The 22,040-nt window shown below is 49.7% G+C and overlaps 11 protein-coding genes across 11 annotated transcripts, besides 1 other annotated feature; 2 read left to right on the top strand and 9 right to left on the bottom strand.

Moving 5' to 3' along the window:
• Positions 1 to 249: 249 nt before the first annotated feature.
• Positions 250 to 2,185, bottom strand: NFIA_113240 (sugar porter family MFS transporter; the record flags this gene model as incomplete). Its single annotated transcript, XM_001262690.1, has 4 exons — positions 250 to 555; positions 620 to 950; positions 1,000 to 1,919; positions 2,138 to 2,185. 4 exons carry the CDS (start codon positions 2,183 to 2,185, stop codon positions 250 to 252), a joined length of 1,605 nt encoding a protein of 534 aa, XP_001262691.1.
• A 300-nt stretch (positions 2,186 to 2,485) lies between these two features.
• NFIA_113230 (putative cellulase) lies at positions 2,486 to 3,643 on the top strand (the record flags this gene model as incomplete). Its single annotated transcript, XM_001262689.1, has 1 exon — positions 2,486 to 3,643. The coding sequence occupies one exon, from the start codon at positions 2,486 to 2,488 to the stop codon at positions 3,641 to 3,643; it is 1,158 nt and encodes a 385-aa protein (XP_001262690.1).
• Positions 3,644 to 4,495: 852 nt separating this feature from the next.
• Positions 4,496 to 5,161, top strand: NFIA_113220 (uncharacterized protein; the record flags this gene model as incomplete). Its single annotated transcript, XM_001262688.1, has 1 exon — positions 4,496 to 5,161. One exon carries the CDS (start codon positions 4,496 to 4,498, stop codon positions 5,159 to 5,161), a length of 666 nt encoding a protein of 221 aa, XP_001262689.1.
• Positions 4,916 to 4,967: a microsatellite.
• A 347-nt stretch (positions 5,162 to 5,508) lies between the features above and the next one.
• Positions 5,509 to 5,793, bottom strand: NFIA_113210 (uncharacterized protein; the record flags this gene model as incomplete). The annotated part of the gene is made up of 1 exon (XM_001262687.1): positions 5,509 to 5,793. One exon carries the CDS (start codon positions 5,791 to 5,793, stop codon positions 5,509 to 5,511), a length of 285 nt encoding a protein of 94 aa, XP_001262688.1.
• Positions 5,794 to 5,831: 38 nt separating this feature from the next.
• On the bottom strand, positions 5,832 to 6,365 carry NFIA_113200 (uncharacterized protein; the record flags this gene model as incomplete). Its single annotated transcript, XM_001262686.1, has 2 exons — positions 5,832 to 6,170; positions 6,219 to 6,365. 2 exons carry the CDS (start codon positions 6,363 to 6,365, stop codon positions 5,832 to 5,834), a joined length of 486 nt encoding a protein of 161 aa, XP_001262687.1.
• Positions 6,366 to 7,332: 967 nt separating this feature from the next.
• NFIA_113190 (uncharacterized protein) lies at positions 7,333 to 8,066 on the bottom strand (the record flags this gene model as incomplete). The annotated part of the gene is made up of 2 exons (XM_001262685.1): positions 7,333 to 7,422; positions 7,638 to 8,066. The coding sequence occupies 2 exons, from the start codon at positions 8,064 to 8,066 to the stop codon at positions 7,333 to 7,335; spliced, it is 519 nt and encodes a 172-aa protein (XP_001262686.1).
• Positions 8,067 to 8,634: 568 nt separating this feature from the next.
• NFIA_113180 (uncharacterized protein) lies at positions 8,635 to 8,981 on the bottom strand (the record flags this gene model as incomplete). Its single annotated transcript, XM_001262684.1, has 2 exons — positions 8,635 to 8,736; positions 8,763 to 8,981. 2 exons carry the CDS (start codon positions 8,979 to 8,981, stop codon positions 8,635 to 8,637), a joined length of 321 nt encoding a protein of 106 aa, XP_001262685.1.
• A 994-nt stretch (positions 8,982 to 9,975) lies between these two features.
• NFIA_113170 (NACHT and WD40 domain protein) lies at positions 9,976 to 15,305 on the bottom strand (the record flags this gene model as incomplete). The annotated part of the gene is made up of 4 exons (XM_001262683.1): positions 9,976 to 12,393; positions 12,443 to 14,455; positions 14,505 to 15,127; positions 15,203 to 15,305. The coding sequence occupies 4 exons, from the start codon at positions 15,303 to 15,305 to the stop codon at positions 9,976 to 9,978; spliced, it is 5,157 nt and encodes a 1,718-aa protein (XP_001262684.1).
• A 1,054-nt stretch (positions 15,306 to 16,359) lies between these two features.
• On the bottom strand, positions 16,360 to 17,361 carry NFIA_113160 (uncharacterized protein; the record flags this gene model as incomplete). Its single annotated transcript, XM_001262682.1, has 1 exon — positions 16,360 to 17,361. The coding sequence occupies one exon, from the start codon at positions 17,359 to 17,361 to the stop codon at positions 16,360 to 16,362; it is 1,002 nt and encodes a 333-aa protein (XP_001262683.1).
• A 423-nt stretch (positions 17,362 to 17,784) lies between these two features.
• Positions 17,785 to 18,234, bottom strand: NFIA_113150 (uncharacterized protein; the record flags this gene model as incomplete). The annotated part of the gene is made up of 1 exon (XM_001262681.1): positions 17,785 to 18,234. The coding sequence occupies one exon, from the start codon at positions 18,232 to 18,234 to the stop codon at positions 17,785 to 17,787; it is 450 nt and encodes a 149-aa protein (XP_001262682.1).
• A 1,024-nt stretch (positions 18,235 to 19,258) lies between these two features.
• NFIA_113140 (uncharacterized protein) lies at positions 19,259 to 20,190 on the bottom strand (the record flags this gene model as incomplete). Its single annotated transcript, XM_001262680.1, has 3 exons — positions 19,259 to 19,632; positions 19,709 to 20,037; positions 20,114 to 20,190. 3 exons carry the CDS (start codon positions 20,188 to 20,190, stop codon positions 19,259 to 19,261), a joined length of 780 nt encoding a protein of 259 aa, XP_001262681.1.
• Between the last annotated feature and the right edge of the window lie 1,850 nt (positions 20,191 to 22,040).

The following is a 22,040-nucleotide window of genomic DNA, read 5'->3' as shown; positions in this document are numbered from 1 at the left end:
ACAGCAATGTAATTATCCAGGTCAAATCCGCCGGAAAGGCCAGCATTTCCACGTCTAATGTCAGAGCTCGCCGATCCAACATACTTGGGCATGGGCGATATGCTTCCCTTTGTAAGGCACCCGTCTTCATTAGCCTGTGGTTCCTACATTAGCCAGCAAGCTTAATTCAGGAACTACCACACTCCTTCGTTGCTGTTACACGGTCCCCCAATGGGTTTAGATAAGATCCCAGTTTCTCCAAACAGAGTATCACGCCTTATGCCTTGATTCCTCCACCGTTTCAACCGTCACTACCACGCCGTCTTCCATGTCTTTAACAACTGGTTGGTCACCGAACAGCTCATCAATCCCTTCCAGCGTCTTGCCCTTAGTCTCCGGATAGAAGAGCAGATAACACACCGCGGCGATCAAGTTCCAGGCAAAGAAGAAGTAAAAGAACTTGAATCCCAGGCCTTCGAGCGCAATTGGTGCGCACTGCGCAAAGACCAGGTTCAAGCTCCAGTTAGTGACAGTCGAAAGTGAGTTACCGCGTGCGCGTATCTCCGCGGGGAAAATCTTAATTTTGCGGGGTGTCAGCTTGTTGCATGATTCTGGAGGTGACAGGGCTATTCCAACTTACCTCGGCGGGGTACACCCACGAGATGACACCGATCATGGTGAAGAAGAGACTGAAGACAAAGTTCATGGCGACCATCGCTCGGAGAGCGTTCTCATTAGGCGAGGGATTGTCGGTCAGGACATAGTATTTGGAGAGCACCGAGTTAACTAGAAGGGCCGCTGCCATGCCCCCAGCCGTGATGACGAGGGGTTTGATGCGACCAATTCGATCAAGCAGCCACAGCCCGATGACACAGTAGACAATGGATAGACTGCCCGATATGCCGATGATTTGGAGGGAAGTGCCTGTGTCAATGCCGAGAATCTCATAGATTTGGGGACCATAGTAATTGCTGGACAAAGTTAGCACTTGCGAATACGCACAAGTGACTCAACGCTCACATAACATTAATGCCGGATAACTGGCCAAAGGCTTGTATGCCCATGCCCAACGTCAATCTCCGACGCCAGGAGGGGCGGGAGAACATTTCTCTCCAGCTTCGGACAGCAATCTGCTTCTCGGCCGTTATAGTGTCGACAATCTCGCGGTACTCTGCCTGAAGGAAATCTTCATTCGAACCATTTCCATGCAGTGTGTCCAGCACCGCTTTGGCTTCTTCAAACCGTTCCTTTTCCACCAGCCAGCGGGGTGACTCGGGCAGGAACCAGATACCTATTGCCATAATGAGGCCTGGGACGGTCTGGAAAGAAAGCGGGAAGCGCCATTGGAAATTGCTGTCGACCTGGAAGCATCCATATCCCAGCCACTGCGCGACGAAAAACCCCCATGACAGCATGAACTGCAGAAGACCTGAGAGCTTGCCACGGTCCTGGGAGATGGCTATCTCTGACGAAAACAAAGGGACAATAGCGGACAGCAGGCCCACGGAGAAGCCGGCAATGAGTCTGCCCGCGATGAGCATGGCAGTGTTTACTGCACCACCTTGCAGAGCGCTTCCAATGACAGAAATAACAGACCCGATAAAAACGGTCAGCCTCCGACCGAATCGATCGGCCAGGAACGAGATGGAGAGTGCACCGAGGATGGCACCTCCAGTGAAGGAGGAAACAATCCCGCCACGTTCCGCAGAGGAAGGTGTGCCCATGTACTGGATGAAATGCGGCTGTGCGATGGTTGACGAGATGATGCCGCTGTCATAGCCAAAGAGGAACCCACCCAAGGCGAGAAACGCCGCTACACCCGCTGTCTTGAGACGACCCATTGCTGCAAGAATGATGGTGTTCCGACTGCGCCAATACTCATACCGGGAGCATAACGAGAATTTATAGGGACCTAGGTGGTAAAAACCGAGATTATGATCCTTGACAGCGTGTAACCAGAAGAGAGTATCATATCATCGGTATTAATTTGACCGTGGGCTGGCCTCTATGTCTTCACATGGCATGAAGTGTAGACCCTGCATTGCAGAAGCGCCACTTTGCGGTCCACATCCGGGGTAGAATGTGGAGGTTGGAGTTAGTGTCCTGGAAATGCACACAGACGAGAAACCTGACGGCAAGGTGAGTGAGGGATACGTACGGAGTATTGAATCTCTTGCTCGGGATATTGAGCCCCGAGGAGGTCCATGTTTCACGGTTTTGAAGCAATCCCGTTCTATTGCCAGAGCCTTTCTCGGGATGTGGACTCGTGCTGCAACTTGGCAAGAGGGATAAGCGAGCATATGGACGCTGGTGCCAAGCCTGGGTTCTATACAGAGAAAGTACAATTCATTATATGGAGATGGTAGAGAAGCAAGATCTATGTACATCGTCGGTGTGATGAGTAGACATGGAATCTATTTAAACGGAGATGTTTCACACCCTTTTACTGGGCCAACCATTCCAACAAGTCCTTTTGTCTTCTATCTGGTATCACTTTTGAAGCAAGATGATTAAACTCCCCGGTGCACTCTTCCTCACCCAGCTGTGTCTGGCAGTTTCCGCACAATATCTCGACTGGAGAATTTACAAAGCAAACGGAGTCAACCTTGGAGGTTGGCTTTGCCAGGAGTCTACGATTGATACGGCCTGGTGGGCAAAGTACTCGAAAGGCGCCGAGGATGAATGGGGCCTCTGTGCAAACCAGGGTGCACAATGCGGCCCTATCCTGGAGAGACGATACGCAAGCTATATTACACCTGCAGCCATTGATAAGCTCGCTGGTGCTGGCGTGAACACCTTGCGTATCCCCACCACCTATGCGGCGTGGGTCAAAGTGCCCGGCTCGCAGCTATACTCCGGTAACCAGGTTTCTTTCCTGAGGAACATTGCGACATACGCTATTACCAGACATGGCATGCATGTGATCATTGATGTGCACTCACTACCGGGTGGAGTGAATGGAATGCCTTTTGGCGAGGCATCCGGACACTATGGATGGTTCAACAATCAAACCGCTCTCGATTATTCGCTTGCAGCAATCGATGCCGTTCTCGCTTACGTGCAGAGCTCGGGTCACCCAGAATCCTACACCATTGCACCCATCAATGAGCCGGTTGATAATCGAGACATGAGGTTCTTTGGCACGCCTGCAGCCTTGTCTGAAAACGGCTCTGCTTGGGTCCTGCGATACATAAAAGCAGTCTTGAGCAAAGTGGCTGCTGTGAATCCCAAGATCCCAGTCATGTTCCAGGGAAGCTTTCGACCTGAGACATACTGGTCGCCCAACTTCCCAAGCAGCACAACTTTGGTGTTTGACCAGCATAATTACTACTTTGCTGGGCGCGGTGCAACGGGCCAGAACATTACTTCTTATATCTGTGCCGATGCCGCTAGTGGAGCTGGGGATGGCAAATTCCCTGTTTTTGTTGGGGAATGGTCGATTCAGGCCGAATACAACAATACTTTTACTGGACGGGAGAGGGCCTTGAATACAGGATTATACGCCTTTGCGAAGCATGCGCAAGGCAGTGCTTACTGGACTGCTAAATTCTCGGGAAACGCTACTGTCAACGGTCAGGGAACGCAGGCGGATTACTGGGACTACATGACCTGGATTAATCAAGATATGATTCATCCGGCCGACGCAGCTGATATCTGCGCTTAAGTTGAGCTCCATTTGGATCTCTAGGCATGGGCAGTGGCAGTGGGAGTAGATATATGATGCTAAGATAATACATTTTCAGTTAGCGCGAGCCATAAACAGCCACAGTAGCAGCTGTATCTCCTGCTAGCAGTTCCATAGATAAAGTACAGATGATGCTTGAAATCGAATCAATACTTGGCTCTATGGTCAAACCCACCGTTGACGAGCAGTTGATTGGATTGGAAGAACAAAGTGTATGACGTTTGACAATAGGCATAAAATATGTACTGGCACTCAAGGCGATTTGCTACTCTCATTCCATCGAAATCACTGTATCAGCTGTTCCTGCGTTGTATCAAGGATGAAGTTGATTTATGTGTGAGACAATGCACATGTGTATTAGCAGCCCCATAATGGCTATGAGTGTTGCTGAATGCTGCCATGGGCTGACCCCATTTAGCCGAATATTGCTGGAACCTTCGGAGTCCGGTTGATATGTTCCTCTTCTGGCGGCAAGCGAGCAACGCCAAGTCAGCCTTGGGGTCGACCAACATCAAATCTTTGCTGTCATTCGCCAGGGATATGGGGATTGTCCATGATGCAGCCTTGGCTCGTATCGTCAAACATGATCGCTGTCTGCCAAGGACGGTGGCTTCCGTGCTCCCATCGTGACTGGTTCTTCGCGCATCGAATACGAGGATCTGCGCGTCCAGCCCCTAGAAACGGTGGCACCAGAGACTGCAAGGCTCGTGGGGTTTAATCAATCATAAGAAAAGGGGACGCCCAGTTGATCGATTGATCTTCGCTTCCGTTTGTGACAGTCAATTCTCCATCCAAACCACATCCTCTTGCGATCCACTCTACCACAGCAAAATGAAGTGGTCAACTCTCCTCCCTCTGGCAATCTCCACACTCTCTGTCCTCCCCTCCACATGCGCATGGGAAGTAACATGGACCGACGCCGACAACCAAAAGCACAGCCAATCCGGCACTGGCCCCAGCGACTGCATCGTGATCGATAACCCCAAGGGCAACATATTCAAGATCGACTCCCAGGGCGAAAAGGGTATCAACATGCTCCTCTTCACGAACAACAAGTGCGATGGTAAGCCAAGTGGCATGGCGACCGAGGTCTTCTCCAAGGCATCTTCCCAGGATCTGCTCGGCTTCCAGGTCGTAGCTCATTCAACCGCACCGACGGCGACCGCCACGACTGGGAAATCTGTCAGCCGAGTTGCGACGACGTTCCCGGCCAGTGAGACGGCCTCGACAAGCGCCAGCGATAACGGCTCGATGACGATTCAGCCAACGGATGAGATGACAATCCAGCCGACGGATGAGATGAGCACAACTGCAACTGCGATTGCCACCACAACTTCGACTCCAGAAAGCTCCAGCACAGCGTCTTCGACGACTTCGAGTGCTGCGAGCGCAGCTACCCCCAATGCGGCTGGTCAGCTGGCGTCTTCGAACGGGGATATAGTGAAGGGGCTCGTTGGTACTGTCTTCGGATTGGGGCTGGTACAATGGATGATTTGATGGGCTGTCGGATTAGGGCTTGACGCCTGGTACGTTTGTCTCAGGCTGTCTGGCCCAGGATTCCTGCCTGTTGCCCCTTCGTCTATTCCTCTACGCTTCTTACGACTATTCATATGATTAATTTTAATACATCCCTTTGTGCATACCATGCATGAATCCATTCAAATCAACTGGACGATTGTATGCTCTTTAAAGAACTCCAATAAGTTGCTACTCTCCAATTACGTTTCGAATGGTTTCACTTCCAGACTTTCTCTTGATCAATCCTTTCATATCGTAGCGAATGGCTGGGCAACAAATCAACCGATACATCTAAAGAATCACAATGCAACATATCCAACCATATCTCAAAGAAACTCCTCCACCGCTGCCACCGGCTCAAACGCATCCGTATCAAGCGGCAGCATACGGACAGGAACCTCATATTTCTCCCTCATCTGCCCCGCGACCTCCTCGCTGTACCTGTGCACCTCCTTCATATCCGCCTCACGCACCAGCTCATAGTGCCGCTTAATGCGCCCAGGGAGCTCATCAAGCTTCACAAGCCCCGTCTGGACAAGCTCACTCTGCAGATCCAACCAGTAGTCTCCCCGGATGGTCGGCCCCAGCACCCCATCGCGGTAGTGCAGCATGGCCAGCGCCTCGGCGTACTGGTTCGGTGTCGGGATCTTCACAGGGTAATCGGTGGGGTGCATCCGGCCGAGAAGCTCTCGCGGCGGCTACGCTGGTATCCTGGCGTCGTTGGCAAGCATGTAATGCGGATCTTCTGCGTCGGGAGCGCAAGCTGGGATGTTGGGGGCGGTCCAAAGCAGATCGGACTTTCGGTGGAGTTCGACTCGGAACCACTTTCTTGGGTCTCCTTTCTGCTTGATGTTGAAGTGGGCATAGGGGGTGGAGCGGGGCGGTTTGGCTGGATGGCGGGACATGTCTGGCAGGGCGGGAATTTGGCTGTCTCGAGGACACTGCGCGCTTTGTCGATCAGGTCGTCAGGGATGACGAAACTGAAGTCCTGTAGGTTGGTTAGATAAGGTAAGCTATGGTTGGGACAAGCACTTACTGAAACTTGGAGAGGCACTCCGTAGAGATTGAAGACGAGCTCGCCCCAGAGGAGATTGGGGATCCCATGCGCATTCAGCAGGCGGGAAATGGAGCAGACCAACTCCTTGTTGGCTGCGAGGTCTGCTCTGAATTCGAAGTCAGCCATCGTGTCGGCACGTATGGATTATCAGTCGAGCTGTATCGATCTCGGTTGGAGTGCAACTGGTTTATATAGTGCTAGTCGGGGTCCGTCCATGGTAGCAATTACCCCCATCCTGTCACTAAAGATGTGTCAAAGGAAAGTGAGACAAGTAGGAGTGACAGCCACGGGAACATCAGGCTTCCAAGTCGGATCCGTCGGATGATATCGAGAGAGAGTCGACGGGATGTCTTTCTCGACGTGAAACCCATGAGCATATCAAAGACACAAGTGCGACAGATCCATCCGATCTTTAATGTGATCTCCATTTGTCTTGGAGACTGGTCGAGGTGTAGTGCTGTTTCAGCAACAAAGAAAGCATCCCATTAGCCTACCCTATTACCGGCACGTACTCAAAGTCATCCTAACAGAAAAACACAAAGGAGATGTATGAATGACCGCATTCCGCCTTGGGAGCCTCGCACGGCTCGGGGCCCGGTATGAAAGAAGCTATTCGAGTGAGTTCCGAGAGTGTTTCATTCTCCATCTTTGAGCATCATTATACACAATTTCGAAAGTCGACCTCTGCTAGCCGACCGAGAAAAACATATCGCAGGCAAAGCCACGCAGAGCCCACCCAAGACCTCTGGTTAAGGTCATACAATCTCGACACACTTCTTGCCATGGCTGAACGAGGTATCGTCTTCAGTCATTGAACAACCAGATGAAGTTGCCTTGATTGTAAAGAAGTGTCTCAACATGTAGAATGAAGAGACAATGGACCTACTTTTTCTCAGACATTTGATACATTGATGCAATAACATGCAAGCTCCCTCGAGGCCGCAAAGAGATTCGATATTGCTTGTCAATGACAAGCCCAGAGGTCAATGGCAATTCTATACCCATGGCGAATGTCAGGGTAAGCGACGAAAATTTCGGACAAGCCATTGTGAGTGCCCTAGTAGTACTGGGAAACCCTGGAGAGAGTACTGCTTCAGTTCATGACATATCGCAAATAATCCACATCACTCTGTGTCCATTTCAGCCCATCAGGGGCAATGCTAGGGCTCGCAATAACATAAATCTGGTCAAAATCTTCAGCTGTGCTAGCATTCTTTCAAACTGAAACTGTTGGTAAAAATTATTCGTTTGTCTTATTCGTCTTAATGCAACCTTGGTACACATGAGGATAGAGTGTAGAAGTAAAAGACTTCCTGTCTGGACCTATAACCCACTAACCAGTACATAACATGCCTGCCATTTACACACAGCAAACTAGTAAACCCGCTCGTTTATTACCTCATAGTGTGGATGGTAATGCAAAACAGCAAACACTTCGTTTTCATCCTTCCTCTCCACGCTGATCCAGACATTTTTACCATGGGCTGTCGGAGGAGTATATGCAGCATCAGGCGCCGAGTGAGAAAACTTGCCTCCGTTGTAGTATTCCGGATGCAGTTTCAGTGCTGTATCATCTTCTCGTAGGTTCACTAGCAACCCAGACCATGGGTTGTAATTGTGCATGCCCAGGACGACGGTGAAGAAGTCGCCGGAGGAGGTTTTGAATCGAAGCATTCCAGAGGTACCGCTGCCTCCCATGAAGAGCACATGCTCGTCATCCTTCACGGTCCAGGTGCATCCGTTGGCATAGTACCAGCAGGTCTTTTCGACAATTGTGAGGATGTCGGAGGTGCCATTGTCAATACAGAGACGGATGGTGTAGGACATTGTAGCACTGTAAGGGTCAGCATACTCTTGAAGACCTTTGCGATAGCATACGTACAGGATGTTCTGGTACCACTATTTCTGGACTTGAATAGTGTAGGGAGTGCTCTGACTGCGAAGTATATACTCCAATAGAGGAAGAGTGTCTTGTCGAGTCAGATGGAGAAGACCAACTTTAATGCTCGTAGGAAATTTACACTTTATATAACAGAACCATGATATTAAGGCCAATGCAGATGCCTTCTCGGCTATTATTGACGTAGAATTTTGTTTGCTATCAGAACGCCACAGCCAACCCAGTCAATGTCGTACTTCAGCGCTTTGGGCGCCATGCACTAGTGCTCACACCTACGTTAATCTCACGATGAACTATTGACAAGTGGCTCGGATATGACCGAGCCATGTGCCATCCCACGCAGGAAATAGATTACTCAGAGCTGATATGCTCGAAAACTAGTAGTGTTGACGCATCAGAGTGTGTTTGCGTCAAGGTTTACTTGCAGGGCCGCATCCTGGCGCTTCACGTTCATCAACCACTTGAATATGTTCCCTTGCCACTTCATCACAGAATTCAGCCATTTCCAAATCCTTCTGGGATAGGCCTTGCGGCCTGTGGGTGGTCCACATATAGGTCAAGGAATTCTGTGTCTGCGCGTTTGGTTAGAGATGTCCGCTAATCTATATCAAAATCTTACTTACCATGATGGCCTCAGGATGATGATTTTTTCTTTTGCACTTTACACCAATGTAGTGGACAAAATCTAAAACGTTTGTATGGTTTTTGAAATGGAATTTCTTTTCGATTCCTTTGCCATCTGAGGAAATGTTCCACTTCGAGTCCAAAAGCTTTCGCAGCCGAGGAAGCCCGTCTTTCTCATCGAATCCATCAGCGAAATGGATGCCGTAGAGTTGGTCCATATCATGTAGGATGGGGATTGGAAAAAAATAATATGTTCTGGTGACAGTGCTGGTCTCGTTGAGTCAAAAGAGAGTCTAAGGCAACTATAGGTGAATATTGCTTGAGATGGAAGATCGGGAGGAAATGAGGGGTAACCGTAGAACCCTGCAGCTGCGGGGGTGAACCATAGTACGAAGCGACAGGATATGCTCTTCAAGGAGGTTACTATCGGATTCAGCTTCAGAGAGCGACGTAGTTTGATGTCAGCATGTCATATGCCCCCAAGACGGAACCGCCGGTTGCGATAGTACGACCCTTGCCGTGGCGTGTCCCGGACGGGAATCCTGCAGCACGGCGCCTAAACTTTAGTAGTGGCTGAGAATAACTGAGCTGAAGTCACTGAAGTGGCGTGCTGAGAATAAGTTATTATGCTTGCATTATGGCTAAGGTTACTTGAGAGAGAGGACCCAGCTGAACTGGCAAACGGCTACTCATTAGTTCAGCGGGTCTCACCGGCTGGGACTGAGCGTACGCGGACTGAATTCGGGTCACTATGCTCTGTCAACTGTCTCAAATACCATCTCAGCTAGCCACTGGAGCATGCCACAGCTCAAAGCGTAATCATAGGATGGGAGATTTTGATCCGCGTCCGCAGTTTAGCCCTACTGGGACGACCGATGTCAGAACATATCTGCGGGAATCTTCCTGTTTGACTGGGTTTACTCTATTCTTCTGATAAGGGCAATAGTGTCTTTGTGTACTAGAATACAGCACTGATAGCCTTATCTGGCCATTGTTCCAAGAGCTGCCAAGGCATGTAAGCCAGCTGGCAGCTCTGTTTCGCAGATATATCGCCTCTATCACGGCCGTTAGTCAGTTGCCCCTAAGGAGAAGCCACTGCCCTGTATAAGTGCGGTAAGAACAGGACGAAGGCGCTGAAGACGCTACATATATGTACACGCTCTCATTGACTGCGACGGTATCGCCACGGTCCACAAAACACCAGTGGGACCATTAAGTGTCAGCGGAATATCCATCTGGTGCGAAGCCGAAGATGAGGACCTGACCCGATCGACAACCGATGGCAACCGTGTCGCCCTGTACGGCAGAGCACTCGGGGCGGAATTCCGGGGGTAGCCAAATGAAATCCTGGCCGTCGCGCGTAGTCCAGGGACGGTCCGGGAGACCGTAGCCGTAAACCTTTGTCTCTGAGTAGTAGGCAGCTGAAACAGGCGCTAGGTCCTCCTCGTCCGATTCCTCCTCGCTTAATTCCTCCTCGTCTGTTTCCTTGTCAGCTGACTTCTCGTCAGCTAATTCATCGGCGGCGGATTGCTCGTCCACTGATACGTAGTCGGCTGGTTCTCGCTCTTCGAATAACTCTTCTTCTGACAGACCATTGTTGCTAGCCAGAATGCCTACCTCACCTGATCCCCTCTCTGCAACTGACTCTGGTTCAAACTCTCTGTGTGTCTGTTCTTGCCACTCATCATCGTTGACCTCGCCATTTAAACCTTCCTGAACCTCTCTGCTCTCTTGATCAAGATAGGTTTGATCTTCGGCCATATCTCCAGCCTCCGACGTCATCGCAGGGACAAAGGATGATAAATCAACCTTAATACGCCCAATTTCAGTGACAAGACACGTAGACGTAGGATCAAAAAGTAGCTGGCATATGGAAGTGCCGACGTTGAACATCTGTATGCAATCCCCCGTGGCCGTGTTCCAAACCTTCATAGTGAAATCTTCTGATGCTGATGCAAGTTGATTGCCACTTCCTGAAAAGGCCAGCGACGTGAGTCGACGACTATGGCCCCGAATTCTCCACATGCAATATCTCGAGACCGTCCTCCACATTTTGATGACGCCCCCCCTTAAGCCTGCTGCCAGTCGCTCACCAGTAGGTGAGAAGGCTACTAAGGTAACCTGGAAATGATCAAGTGTTTGCATGCATTTCCCTGTGCCTGTGTTCCAGATCTTGATGTCGCCACCCATTGAGCATGATGCCAGTTGCTCACCAGTCGCTGAGAAGGCTACTGATTGAACCCAAGAGAAATTATAGCCTTGGTGCTTGAACGTCTGCATGCATCTTCCTGTGACTGTGTCCCAGATCTTGATATCACCGTTGAATAAACCTGAAGCTACTCGATCACCAGCCATTGAGAACGCTACTGATGCAACCGACGGACCGTCCACTGGCCTCTCGAGCGTGCATATGCATTTGCCCGTGACTGTGTCCCAAATCCACATAGTGCCTTCCCATGACAGAGATACTAGTCGATGACCACTTGCTGAGAAGGTGACCGACTTGACCCGTTCCTGACGGCTCTGGACTGGTGTCGTGTTATTGACTATGGCCATGTCCCAAATCTCAATATCAGCAAACCCGGCCGATGCGAGCTGATCACCGGTTGCTGAGAAGGACAATGATGAGATCTTCCCAGTACTATGGCCCACAAGCGTCCGCATGCATTTGCCTATGGCCGGGTCCCAAATCTTAACAGTTCCATCAAATGAGCCTGATGCTAGTCGATCTGTGCCTCTTAAGAAGCCTACATAGAAAACTGCATCCTCATGGCCATGAAGTGTGTGCAAGCAAGCACCTGTGGCCGTATCCCAGATTTTAATAGTGCCATGCGATTCCCCGGAAGCAAGTCGCTCATCATCCGCTGAGAATGCTACTGATTCGACAAATGCACGATAGTTACCAAGTTTGTGCATCTGTGTGTCCGTGGCGGTGTCCCAGATTATGGCACTGCCCCCATCCAAGCCTGCTGCTAGTCGAGCATCGGCGTTTGAGAAGGCGACTGAATGGACAGCATAATTCACTTCAACAGTTTGCACGCATTTGCCGGCGACAACATCCCAGATTTTGATGGTCTCATCCGATGATCCGGATGCAAGTTGCTCACTAGTCGCTGAGAAAGATACGGAGGAGATCGGACCATTATGCCCCCCGAGTATTTGCACGCAGTCCCCGGTGACTGTATCCCAGATCTTGATGGTGTGATCCCTTGAGCCTGATGCTAGTAGATTTCCGTCTCTTGAGAAGGCTACTGAATTAACCATGTCATCATGACCCTGAAGTATCTGCATGAGACCACCTGTGGCTGTGTCCCATATTTTTACAAGGCCATTCTTCAAGCCTGATGCAAGTCGATCACCGGCTTCCGAGAAGGCTACCGATTCGGGTGTAGTTTCATAGAGGTCAAGCGTATATAGGCGAGGACTCCAATCCAGCTGCGGGATGGGAATATGAGATATCCGGGTGTGTAAAAATTTCTCGAACGTCTGCCGAACCAGGCTCCTTTGTGGGGCAAAAACAAGACCTGAGTAATACGCCTGGAGCGGCGCTACGTCAATCACTTGACGGAAGAAACGGATAAATCGATGCATGTCGCGAAGGAACGCAGATAGTTCAGTGTCGTTGGCGGACTATGACTTCTGTAAGCATACGTTCGCATAAAATCGAATAGTGACTTACGTCAACAGCAGTCTGTAATTCCTTCAGGAGCCTGATGCTCTCCGAGATCCCACCGACAAGACTCAATGCCTCCAGCCAGTGGAGGAAATGCTCTTTGAAGAATCTAAGGACTGCCCCTCCCTCGGTCAGGTCGTTCCCAAAGCCCTGGCTTTTTGCTTTGCATAGATGCCCCACCCAAAAAACACAGGAGTACCGTATTGGAGCCAACGGGTCCGGGTCAGGCTGCGTTACATCACTGGTCTCAAAACCTGGGTACGGCAAATCATAGATGTTGTATCTCAGTATCGAACCCATCGCAGTGATTGAGCGCGCGCTGATGTCCGCATTGCCTTGGCCGACATCACTACCCAGTTTTGTGGTGTAGTTTGCCTCGAGATAGTCCTTGGCGGACTGGTGGATCAGGGAGACGGTTTGGCCAGATATTGTCAGGAATGAGCCGCATTTCTCGACAATTGTCCGAGGGTTGATCTTTGGTTGCAGTCCAGCAAGCACGGCGAGCTCAGGGAGCGAGAGAGTACGATATGCGAGAATAACAGCGACCAATATGTTCTTGCACCGCTTTTGGTTTTCCGGACTGCCCTTCTCGATTTGCGCCATAATTAGTTCGTACACATTCGACAAGCCGGAGGGAATTCTTTGGATGGTCTCGACGGCGTCCCACCCATCCACTCCGTCCAGTTCTTTGAACGCCAATGCCACCCAGAGGAAGGTGGACATAGCTCGCTGGCGGATCTCGTGCGAAAGTTGTGCCAAGGTATCCGTATCATAACCGTCTTTTCCTTTCATGCTGTCAAGCTTATGGTCAATATATGCGTTGACTGGTCCTTCCAGACGCCTAGGGTCCAACGTGACCGAAACTGTTGAAGCATGGATATCCTTGAGCTGCTTGCCGCCTGCGTGAACAAGAACCTCCGGACGGCTAGAGACCAGCCACTTCACCTTACTGGAGAGAGCAAGTGAAGAATCAATCAGCTGAAGAAGCTGGTCCAGGCCCGGGGTTTTCCGATCACACTCATCAAGGGCATCAATAGCGAAATATATTGGGGATAGGCAAGGGTCTTGTAGCATGCTGCGAAGTGCGTCGGATAGCACATAAAATGCGCGCTCGCCTCTCAAAAGAGGGGCACCAGCATTTCTACGCTGGTCTCGAAGGTGCGAGATGAGAGATGGTTGCTGCACCAGTAGCTGCCAAACCAGAGATCGCAAGATGGTCGTTGCGCTGTTCCGGGTCTGATCTGTACCTTGACAGAAGAAGTACGAGACACTCGGTGAAAGAGCGGAGGGTTGACTGGAGAGCTTGCGAATGATGCCCATGAAGAGCATCGTCTTTCCGGTGCCGGCAGATCCGTCTATCCATAGCACACGGCAGGATGCACTGTTGAGCCCCTCATCGAGCCAATCGGTAAACGCGGCGTACTCATCGGTGCTAAAGACCCAGTCATACGCATTGTCGAGCAATTTATCCTTCTTCTCTTCAATGTCCCTCAGATCGTACTGCGGATCCACTGCAAAGAGATCCTGGAGGCATTCCTTGTCTTCATCGTTCCTTCGCGTTGTCTTTTGCAAGGCGATAAAGTCTCGCAAGTTCTGATGAATGTCACCAAGGTATTTCTCCATTTCACTACCGGAGTCGACGAGCTGGCGCAGAGAGCTCTTGTGATACTCTCGGTAATATTGCTCCGAGTACTCCCGCACGACGATTTCGGCGTCCTTAACACATGCCAAATCACCATCCCAGTCATCCAAGTTCGCTAGTCCGCGCAGGAATCCAACGCCACGATGCCGGTAATAGAAACAGACGCTCTTCATCTGATAGAGGAGGAGCTCCTTGTATAGCAGCACAACTGCCTTCTCCAGCAGTTCTAAGATCTCTGGAAAGGACTCCGTTCCGATCATAATATTGTTCTTGTTCAAGAGGTGTTCGGTTAGGGCGCAATACCAGTCCATTCTGGAGGTAACATGAGCGATGCCCGCCAGGTTAGACTTGGTAGCCTGCGCCGGATTCAGGAGGATCTGGGCAAACATTAGTTGGTCCGAAGGATGGCGAGCGATGACTGCTTACTTGTAACCCGATACAAACACCAGCCCACGGGAGAGCAGCCTGCGGTATGTTCTGGATTGCGAGGTCGATCATCCCTTTGGCAGAAAGAATGAACTGGGCGACATCACCCACTGCCATTTTGATGTTTGACGACGTTTCAATCTTTTTCTGACCATCGCTGACTAATTTCTTCAGATATTCCTGACGAGTGGTTGGACTTTGCAATTGGGCAGCAAGCTCATCGTCTTCGGGGGCAGAGACACTAGAGCCTTTCTCGGCCTTGAGAACTGCGGTGAGAGTCTTCAAGTAAGACTTAACAAGGTCAGTAGTAGCCCTATCCTCCTCAAGGCTATCGTAGGCAGCATTCCAGATTCTCTGGGATATGGAAAGCACTGCGCTCTGTTTCGTCAATTGCTCTTCAGGTCCGGGATGGGCCTGAGCAGGATTGACAACCAGCGAAGCAGAGCGAGGAACATGCGCATGGTCACCAGTATCGGATAAGACATCCAACGTCGCTTTGGAAGGTGACCTTGTTGTCGGCTGACGATTCCCGGAGGTCGCGATTGTCACTTCGGCCTTTTTCCCAGATGGATGCGACGGAGGAGGCGACTCCACCACGTCGCTGGACGGGACTTTTGCGCTATCTGATATATTCCACCGTTTAGCAGATAGGCCAGTTGTAGAGATGGCATAGTACCGGCTTCGAACTCGCAACTTACCTGTCGGCGGGGGAGTGGGGGAGGCGACAACGCTGGAGCTATCGTTCGGGCTCCTTGTTTTCCTAGCCCTCCAGTTTTTCCAGCGATCCTTTACGCTGGGCATGGCTTCGATTTGACGGGAATTATGTCTTCTACAAAAGGGAAATGCCTATGTAGTCAAAGGGAATAGAGATCTCCACGAGCCAATGACGAAATCGCCATAGCAGTGACACGGTGAAGGTGTTGTCAAGTTGAAGACTGCAAGGAGCAAAAGATAGTAGACGACCCAGGGGAGGATTCTTCGCAGGTCATCACCGACTATGAGGGGGATTCTGAATTGCAGGTGATGGACAAAAAGGTAAGCATCGTCAGCTCGTTGTGAGGGGCAAGCGCCGATAATGGATACAAGGCTGGGTAAGAATACATTTCTATTGGTCCACGAAAAGACCAACTATTTCACTATTTCAATCTTACAGTGAACATCTCCTCTGTACAGAACTAAGTGGCCTGGGAATTTGAAACATTATCTCGTTGAAATATTCTGGACTACGGAGTACAGGCGAATAACTCCTACGCCAGGTCATCGGCCCCTTGACTTGGAGTTCCTGAATGCGGGCCGAGCCGACGAAACATATTCATTCATAAGAACATTTGTACAGACTACATTCGTATGAAAGAACCGATGACTCTTTTCGTTGTTGCCGGCTGGTATTCTGTCTAATTGGAATTTAAATATTGATCTAAGGGTAGAAAGACGCCAGGAGGGTAACCCCCCACGAGGTTATACATCTAAGCAAGATAGTAGGATCCAATTCCATACTGTATAAGTATATGATATCACTAGTATATAAGGGTTCAATATCCAGTTATTTGGTGGTCCCTGTCTATGGCTGCGAATGGTGTAGGATGTGTAATCTTGTAAAGTTTAATGTGTTCCTTTTGTATAAAAGTCCATCCTAACTTACACCATAACATGAATTACTCCTAATATGATCAGTAGCTTCAGCGTCCGATATAGTAACAGGAGATGCTGCTAAAGGATAATCAGACCATTGAAGCAGAATTATGCATGATCCTTCTTGCTGTTTGGATAATCATCATGAGGGGAGATGTCACTAATATACATATCATATACTAACCTATGCACAGAGAAGTCGGCCCAGGACGAGAAAGGCATACTATTTCCGACTCTCGTCATCTTTCAAACGGTCCTGCTCATACTTCTGCACCTTTCTCCACTCCTGTTTCACCTTCCGAACAGCCAGCCCAATCATCCCCGAAACCAACCCGAGCGCCAACACCGTATTCCGCAGTCCGTTTGGATGAATCCAACCCACATTTCCCTCCATAGCACTGACACTCATGAGCGCAAAGTTATACGTCCCATGAAATAATGCCGCAGGACCAATCACTCCCCACAGCCCCAAGGAGTCCCCATGATAATCCCTCCGCGTAGCCCGCAGCGCCGTCAGACAAGCCACAGAAAGATGCCCCAGTTGACCCACCACCACTCTCTCCATGAACGTCAGCAATAATTTCGGCCAGCTCTCCTGGCCTCCCACGCATGCTGAATAAATGAACCCGATGTTCTCAACGACACTAAAGCCTAATGCACTGGCAAGAACGTAGTCAATGTACGCTCTATCGCGGCGTTGTTTCTTCTTGGCGTCTCTCCGTCGCGCATACATGACCGGGATGTATTTCAGGAGTTCCTCGACCAGTCCAGCGGCAACGTACGTCAAAGCGCCGTTGAAAACCCAGTTCTGCCACGAGGAAGCTAGTTCGGCACGGCGGAGTAGTTGCTCCTGTGTTAACCCGGCAACAGTGGTACGACCAAATTCAGTCCAGAATTCTGTGCGTAGATCCTCAGAGGAGAAGAGGACAGCGCCGACGGCTTGGCAAATGCCCATTTGGACAACCGCTGCGGCGGCTAAGCCGAGGGTGCCGCTCAAGGTGAAAGTCCAGATGAGTGGCTCTATCCCGGCGTGGCGAGTGGGAGAGGCATTGCTGCGTTTCTTCCATTTCTTGCAGAACACGGCTGTCGGAATTAGGCTTAGAGGAGAGAGAAGGGCAGCTTTTGGAGATGTGGTGCCTATGAGCAGAAGGGCGGACGGAGGACCCAGGTAGCAGAGCAGACGAGTGGAGAGGGAGAGCGAACTGTTAGGCCCTGGAGAAGACATTCCGTAAGAATAATGCTCTTGCAGGCCACATTAAGGTACTGATGAGGAAGATGATCCTTCTTGCAATCTGAGTCAGGAGAGGGGTCAATCTGATATCACATGATATAATCCTGGCATCTGGCCAATAAGACACTGCGAACACTTAAAGTGAGGTCTTTTCAGGGGTGAGACCCAATAATTCCAAAGTTATGGTACACCTTGCGAAGGAGTACTAAGAGTGTGCTTGCTTGTAAGAGAAATATACATCAATGATTAACTCCAGCAGATGAAGTGGTGGATGGTTTGAATAGGTCGGTAATGAGATTGTTATGTATACCACCTTTATGCCTCCGGAGTCAGAACATGGACAAACATAACATGGCTTGCCCCAATCCTCCAGTAACAATAATGGAAGGACAACAGTGAGAACATCTGTTTCCTAACTCATTTCCAGCAACTCTGAGATGACAGCTCTGCGATGTTCACAGTAAGTGTACCCTCCGAAGTGGTTCCAGAGGGGGACAGAAGACGAAATCCCTCTTCACCAGTCACAACACCAGAGTTTCCTTCGATAACCACAAAGTTCAATGCCTTATTATTGCTGGGGTTCGTTGCTCTAAAGCATCTCCCGCAGTTTGGATCATTCCACTTTGTCACAGCAGGCGACGCGCCGACATATGTATTTGCTTGTAACTTGTTCCGCAGTTGTTGGAGGTTGTTTACCCCGTATCTTGTCATAAGACCATTGGCACCGTCTGAGCAGGAAAATAAGGTAAGTGCAGTATTTTGAGCGTAGTCATAGTCGCGATTATACTTCAATGTTTCTGCTATGACACCTGGGCCTGCCAGGACAACAGAAGAAAGAATGGCAGCTGTAATGGTCAACACCTTCATCGTGATGGAGGATTTGATTTTTGTAAGGATAATACTCTCTAGGACAAGGAATATTTAAGCAGTTGTGAACTGCACAGCAAAGTAGACTTGGTCAAGACAACAGGAACATCCAGGAGTCAGAGAGGGCTATTATATTTTCCAACGTGCCCATTCAGGCCGGATAGCTGGGCTCTCAATGGCCCGCAACCATTCTACATTACTATTAGTATTGTGTGATGAGCCGGCTGTATTCCCAATGCTGCCCGAGCGTCCCATCAGGCGCTTGTACACCTTCTGGAAGCCCAGAAAAAGGTGGATGAGCATGTATCTACCATTGTTGTGGCGGGCGCCAAGCAATGTAATGCCCTTATTTAGCCCAGCCACTTTAAAGCATGCATGAAGAGCTGATAGATGTATTCTTATGACTAAATTACTTCTGCACGGCTCGTATCCATGCATAAGGATGAAGGTGGTTGGCCTATTTGACAGAGCTCAGCTGCAGCCCACAACACAATATCCAGAGCAAACACAGCCGAGCACAAGCAATCGGTGGTGGCGTCCTCGATATGTAAAATCGTACAATCGCGAGCCAGGTAAAAGTGAATCCTAGGGTACAGTATCACTCGAGTCGGATTTCGATTCTGTCCGCACTCCTGACCTCAACAAATCGAGTGCTTCGGATGCCTCCATACGACTCGATGGCAGAAATCTCATCAAGCCCCGAATAACTGGAACAAGACGAGCAAGTTTTGGATCACGCACCCTCTTATTAAACCTTCTCTCTAGCTCCGATAGCTGACGATCTTGGAGTAAACTCAGCAAATCTGGTTGTATCGCGCCCACATGGATGGTGTTCACTCACCTTCCGTCGGTTCCATCTGATGCTTCGAGTTGAACTGCATGCGGTCCCACACTGGCTGCCAGACCTCTGGTAACTTCTCCACAAACCCGACCAACTGTTCAACCAAGGCAGCATCGTCGTCAAGGTACCAGAATGGCGATGTTCTGAATATGAACGAATAAATCTGCGTTGAAACATTAACATTCAATCTTCCTGCGACCGCATAAGGCCACTTACCACGCAGCCTGCACGCCATAAGTCGACTCGGTGGTCAAAGGAGTTCCCGAAAATCGTCTCTGGTGCCTGCAATTGGTGTGGTTGAGAGAGGGTTTTGGGCTCGTGTCCTTGAAGGAACCCCTCTCCAAGGTCAAGAATCCGAAGATCTTCCTCATCTTCATCAACCCACTCGTCCCATTCGGCCGCTTTCACCATATGCTTCGGTAAGCCTTTGTCCAGTGGCTTGCCATCAAGGCGAACCAATTCTTCCGTCTCCGGTAACCCAAGGTCTTCAAAGAGATCCTCTTCGGCTGCATTCGACAGGTTGCTACAACTGAAGGCAATGTTCCTGCCGCTTATATCTACCACCACATTAAAACTATCCCGTGAAGACAAGAACGAGTCAGGTAGAGGAGTATATATACGGGTGTGGCTCACCCCCGTGTCCCATGCCAGCATCATGAATAAACTGAATGGCTTCTAAAAGCTGTTCCGTCATGCGAAGGATATCTTCTGTCTCAAGCGTATCTCCAGAGTCGTAGTAGTCGTTGAGAACCTTATCGACGGAAGGACCAAGCAACTCAAATACAAGACACTGATGGAGTCCGTTGGGTCCCTGATGAGTAAAAGAGTCGAATAACTGAACAATATATTTCGAGGACAAGCTGCGTTCGGAGTGCTTTTCTAAGTGTCGTAAGTTGCGAAGCTCTGGAGATACCAGGGAGCTATCCGCCCTCAAAATTTTCAGCGAAACCCACTGGTCATTCCTTTTATATGGTTAATGAAGACATACAGAAGATGGTTTGATTGAGCAACGCACTCTCTGTCGTTTGCAAGCCAAACAGTGGAAAAGCCTCCCCAACCAACTTTTCCTGGGTGTATAGAAGATTACCGGGATGGTAAACAGACAAATCTTCCATGACGAACTCTGGGGGACGATGAAATGCGGAAATACCAAAGAATGCAAAATGATTGATTGAGCCCAGGTGTTAACTGGTAATACAAATGACGTGCGGCAATGTGCCTGCCAACTTGTGGCAAGAATAAGGCGCGCTTGTACGGCGAATGATGAATCTAACGGCTCCGGTCTGTGTCCGGCGCGCGGCTCCCAGAGGACCGAAACCCGTTGGTCACTGGAAGAACAATATAGCTATTAGGCTTACAGCATCTTGGAACACTGAAAGATCATATGTCTGGAGACTCCGGAACAGAGTGCTCATTTTGGACTTTAAATGAGGGATGGTTTGTGCTTAAGAGACTAAACCGCCAACAAAACGGGGAAAAAAAAACAACAACAACCGCGCAGTGCTTTAGTCTGGATCTTTCCATCATGACGTTTCCTTCCAATTCCTGGAAGCCTTCGGGAGGTGTAACTATAAGATGCCTTCCTCGAATTTCCAGGACTCTAACTTGTACGTCTCCTCCGCTTGTGGTGATACCAATAGTACCCCCAGCACCGCCTCCTTTCCCCGGATGATCGTGGTCTTTTCTGCCACTCTTATGGTTGTTCTTATTGTTCCTAGACTTTCTTCTCCGTTTCTTCTCCTTCCGTCTCTCCCTTCTTCGTGGATTTAATAACGCGTTATCTGGTCGTGGGAGGACGACTGACTCCCCGTTGGGCCGCCAGTGGGAGAACATACCACATCTGCCGTTCGCGCAAGGATGGGTTCGAAAGCCGAACAGTCACATGCGGAGTTGGGTTGGGATAGTAGGTGCCGATAGTAGGATGCAAGCCATTCCTGAGTCCAACCTGGTTAGCAAAAGGACCGATGGATATACCGCCTCAATCACATACAGCACCAGAGCTCGGTCAAAATCTATTTCTTCTCCGGCAGTAGTAGTATATGTGGAATTCTCATTGATCCACTGCGGAAGCTGGTCGTGGTAATTGCGCCGGAAATTCCGATCGCAGGCGTTATCGTAGCTAACACGAACGGGCGTTTTGGTCGTAAACAATGGAGGTTAGCTTTTGTCAATTGAATAAGAAATGTGCTTGAAAATGCGAAGCAACTCGTTGAAGGTGTGATTCCTAGCATCTATTTGGGTTCAACAGTGACTGTTCTATCCTGAAAGTCCCATAAGGTCTGTCGTAGAGATAAGCCTGGTCGCACTTTCTCTGGTATGATGTTGCCATCTCTGAGGAAAGGTTGACCCAGGCTTTGAAGAGCGCAACATATCAGCGATGCCACATCCTGCTTGGCTGCACAACATTAACCAGGTCCCGTTCGTTACTGCTTAAAACCTGCATCATTACCAAATATCAAGCATGCACGATGCGTTCTGCAGAGACCGGGACAGCCCCCGGTTTTGGGAGACCGGTACCCAATAACCAAGACTCGCTCCTGCCGGCTGATCCTATGCTGTTGCCAGTCGTGCACGATCATCCGAAGGGACAGGGATCTGGCCGCTGCACGGGCGGTGGAGTTGTGGAGTCGTGAGCTTGAAATATTATGGTGATTTGGTTGCTTGTGACAACCTTCCTTACAACAATCATTACCTCCTATTACACAAACTCAGACAATAACGAAAGGAAGAGGTCTCATCCATGCAGCAGTATGGTCTTTACTCTGAATACGTGCTCCATTATTCCTATTTATTGATATTCGTCTGTGTGCTATGATTGCTATTCTTGGAAGTGTTGAAGCTATACAGGGTATGACCTCACATTAATTATCATATCCTCATCATACTTGTAGCCTTCTCGAAGGGTTTACGAAGGTATATGTGGACGTCCCCGTTGTCTATCGTCAGGGAAGGCAAAAAATGCAGA

This window comes from Aspergillus fischeri, genomic scaffold (assembly GCF_000149645.3).
Source record: "Aspergillus fischeri NRRL 181 1099437636259 genomic scaffold, whole genome shotgun sequence".
In the NCBI taxonomy this organism is placed as follows: domain Eukaryota; kingdom Fungi; phylum Ascomycota; class Eurotiomycetes; order Eurotiales; family Aspergillaceae; genus Aspergillus; species Aspergillus fischeri.
The sequence above is the reverse complement of the archived record's forward strand: the minus strand, read 5'-3'. Positions and strand labels throughout refer to the sequence as shown.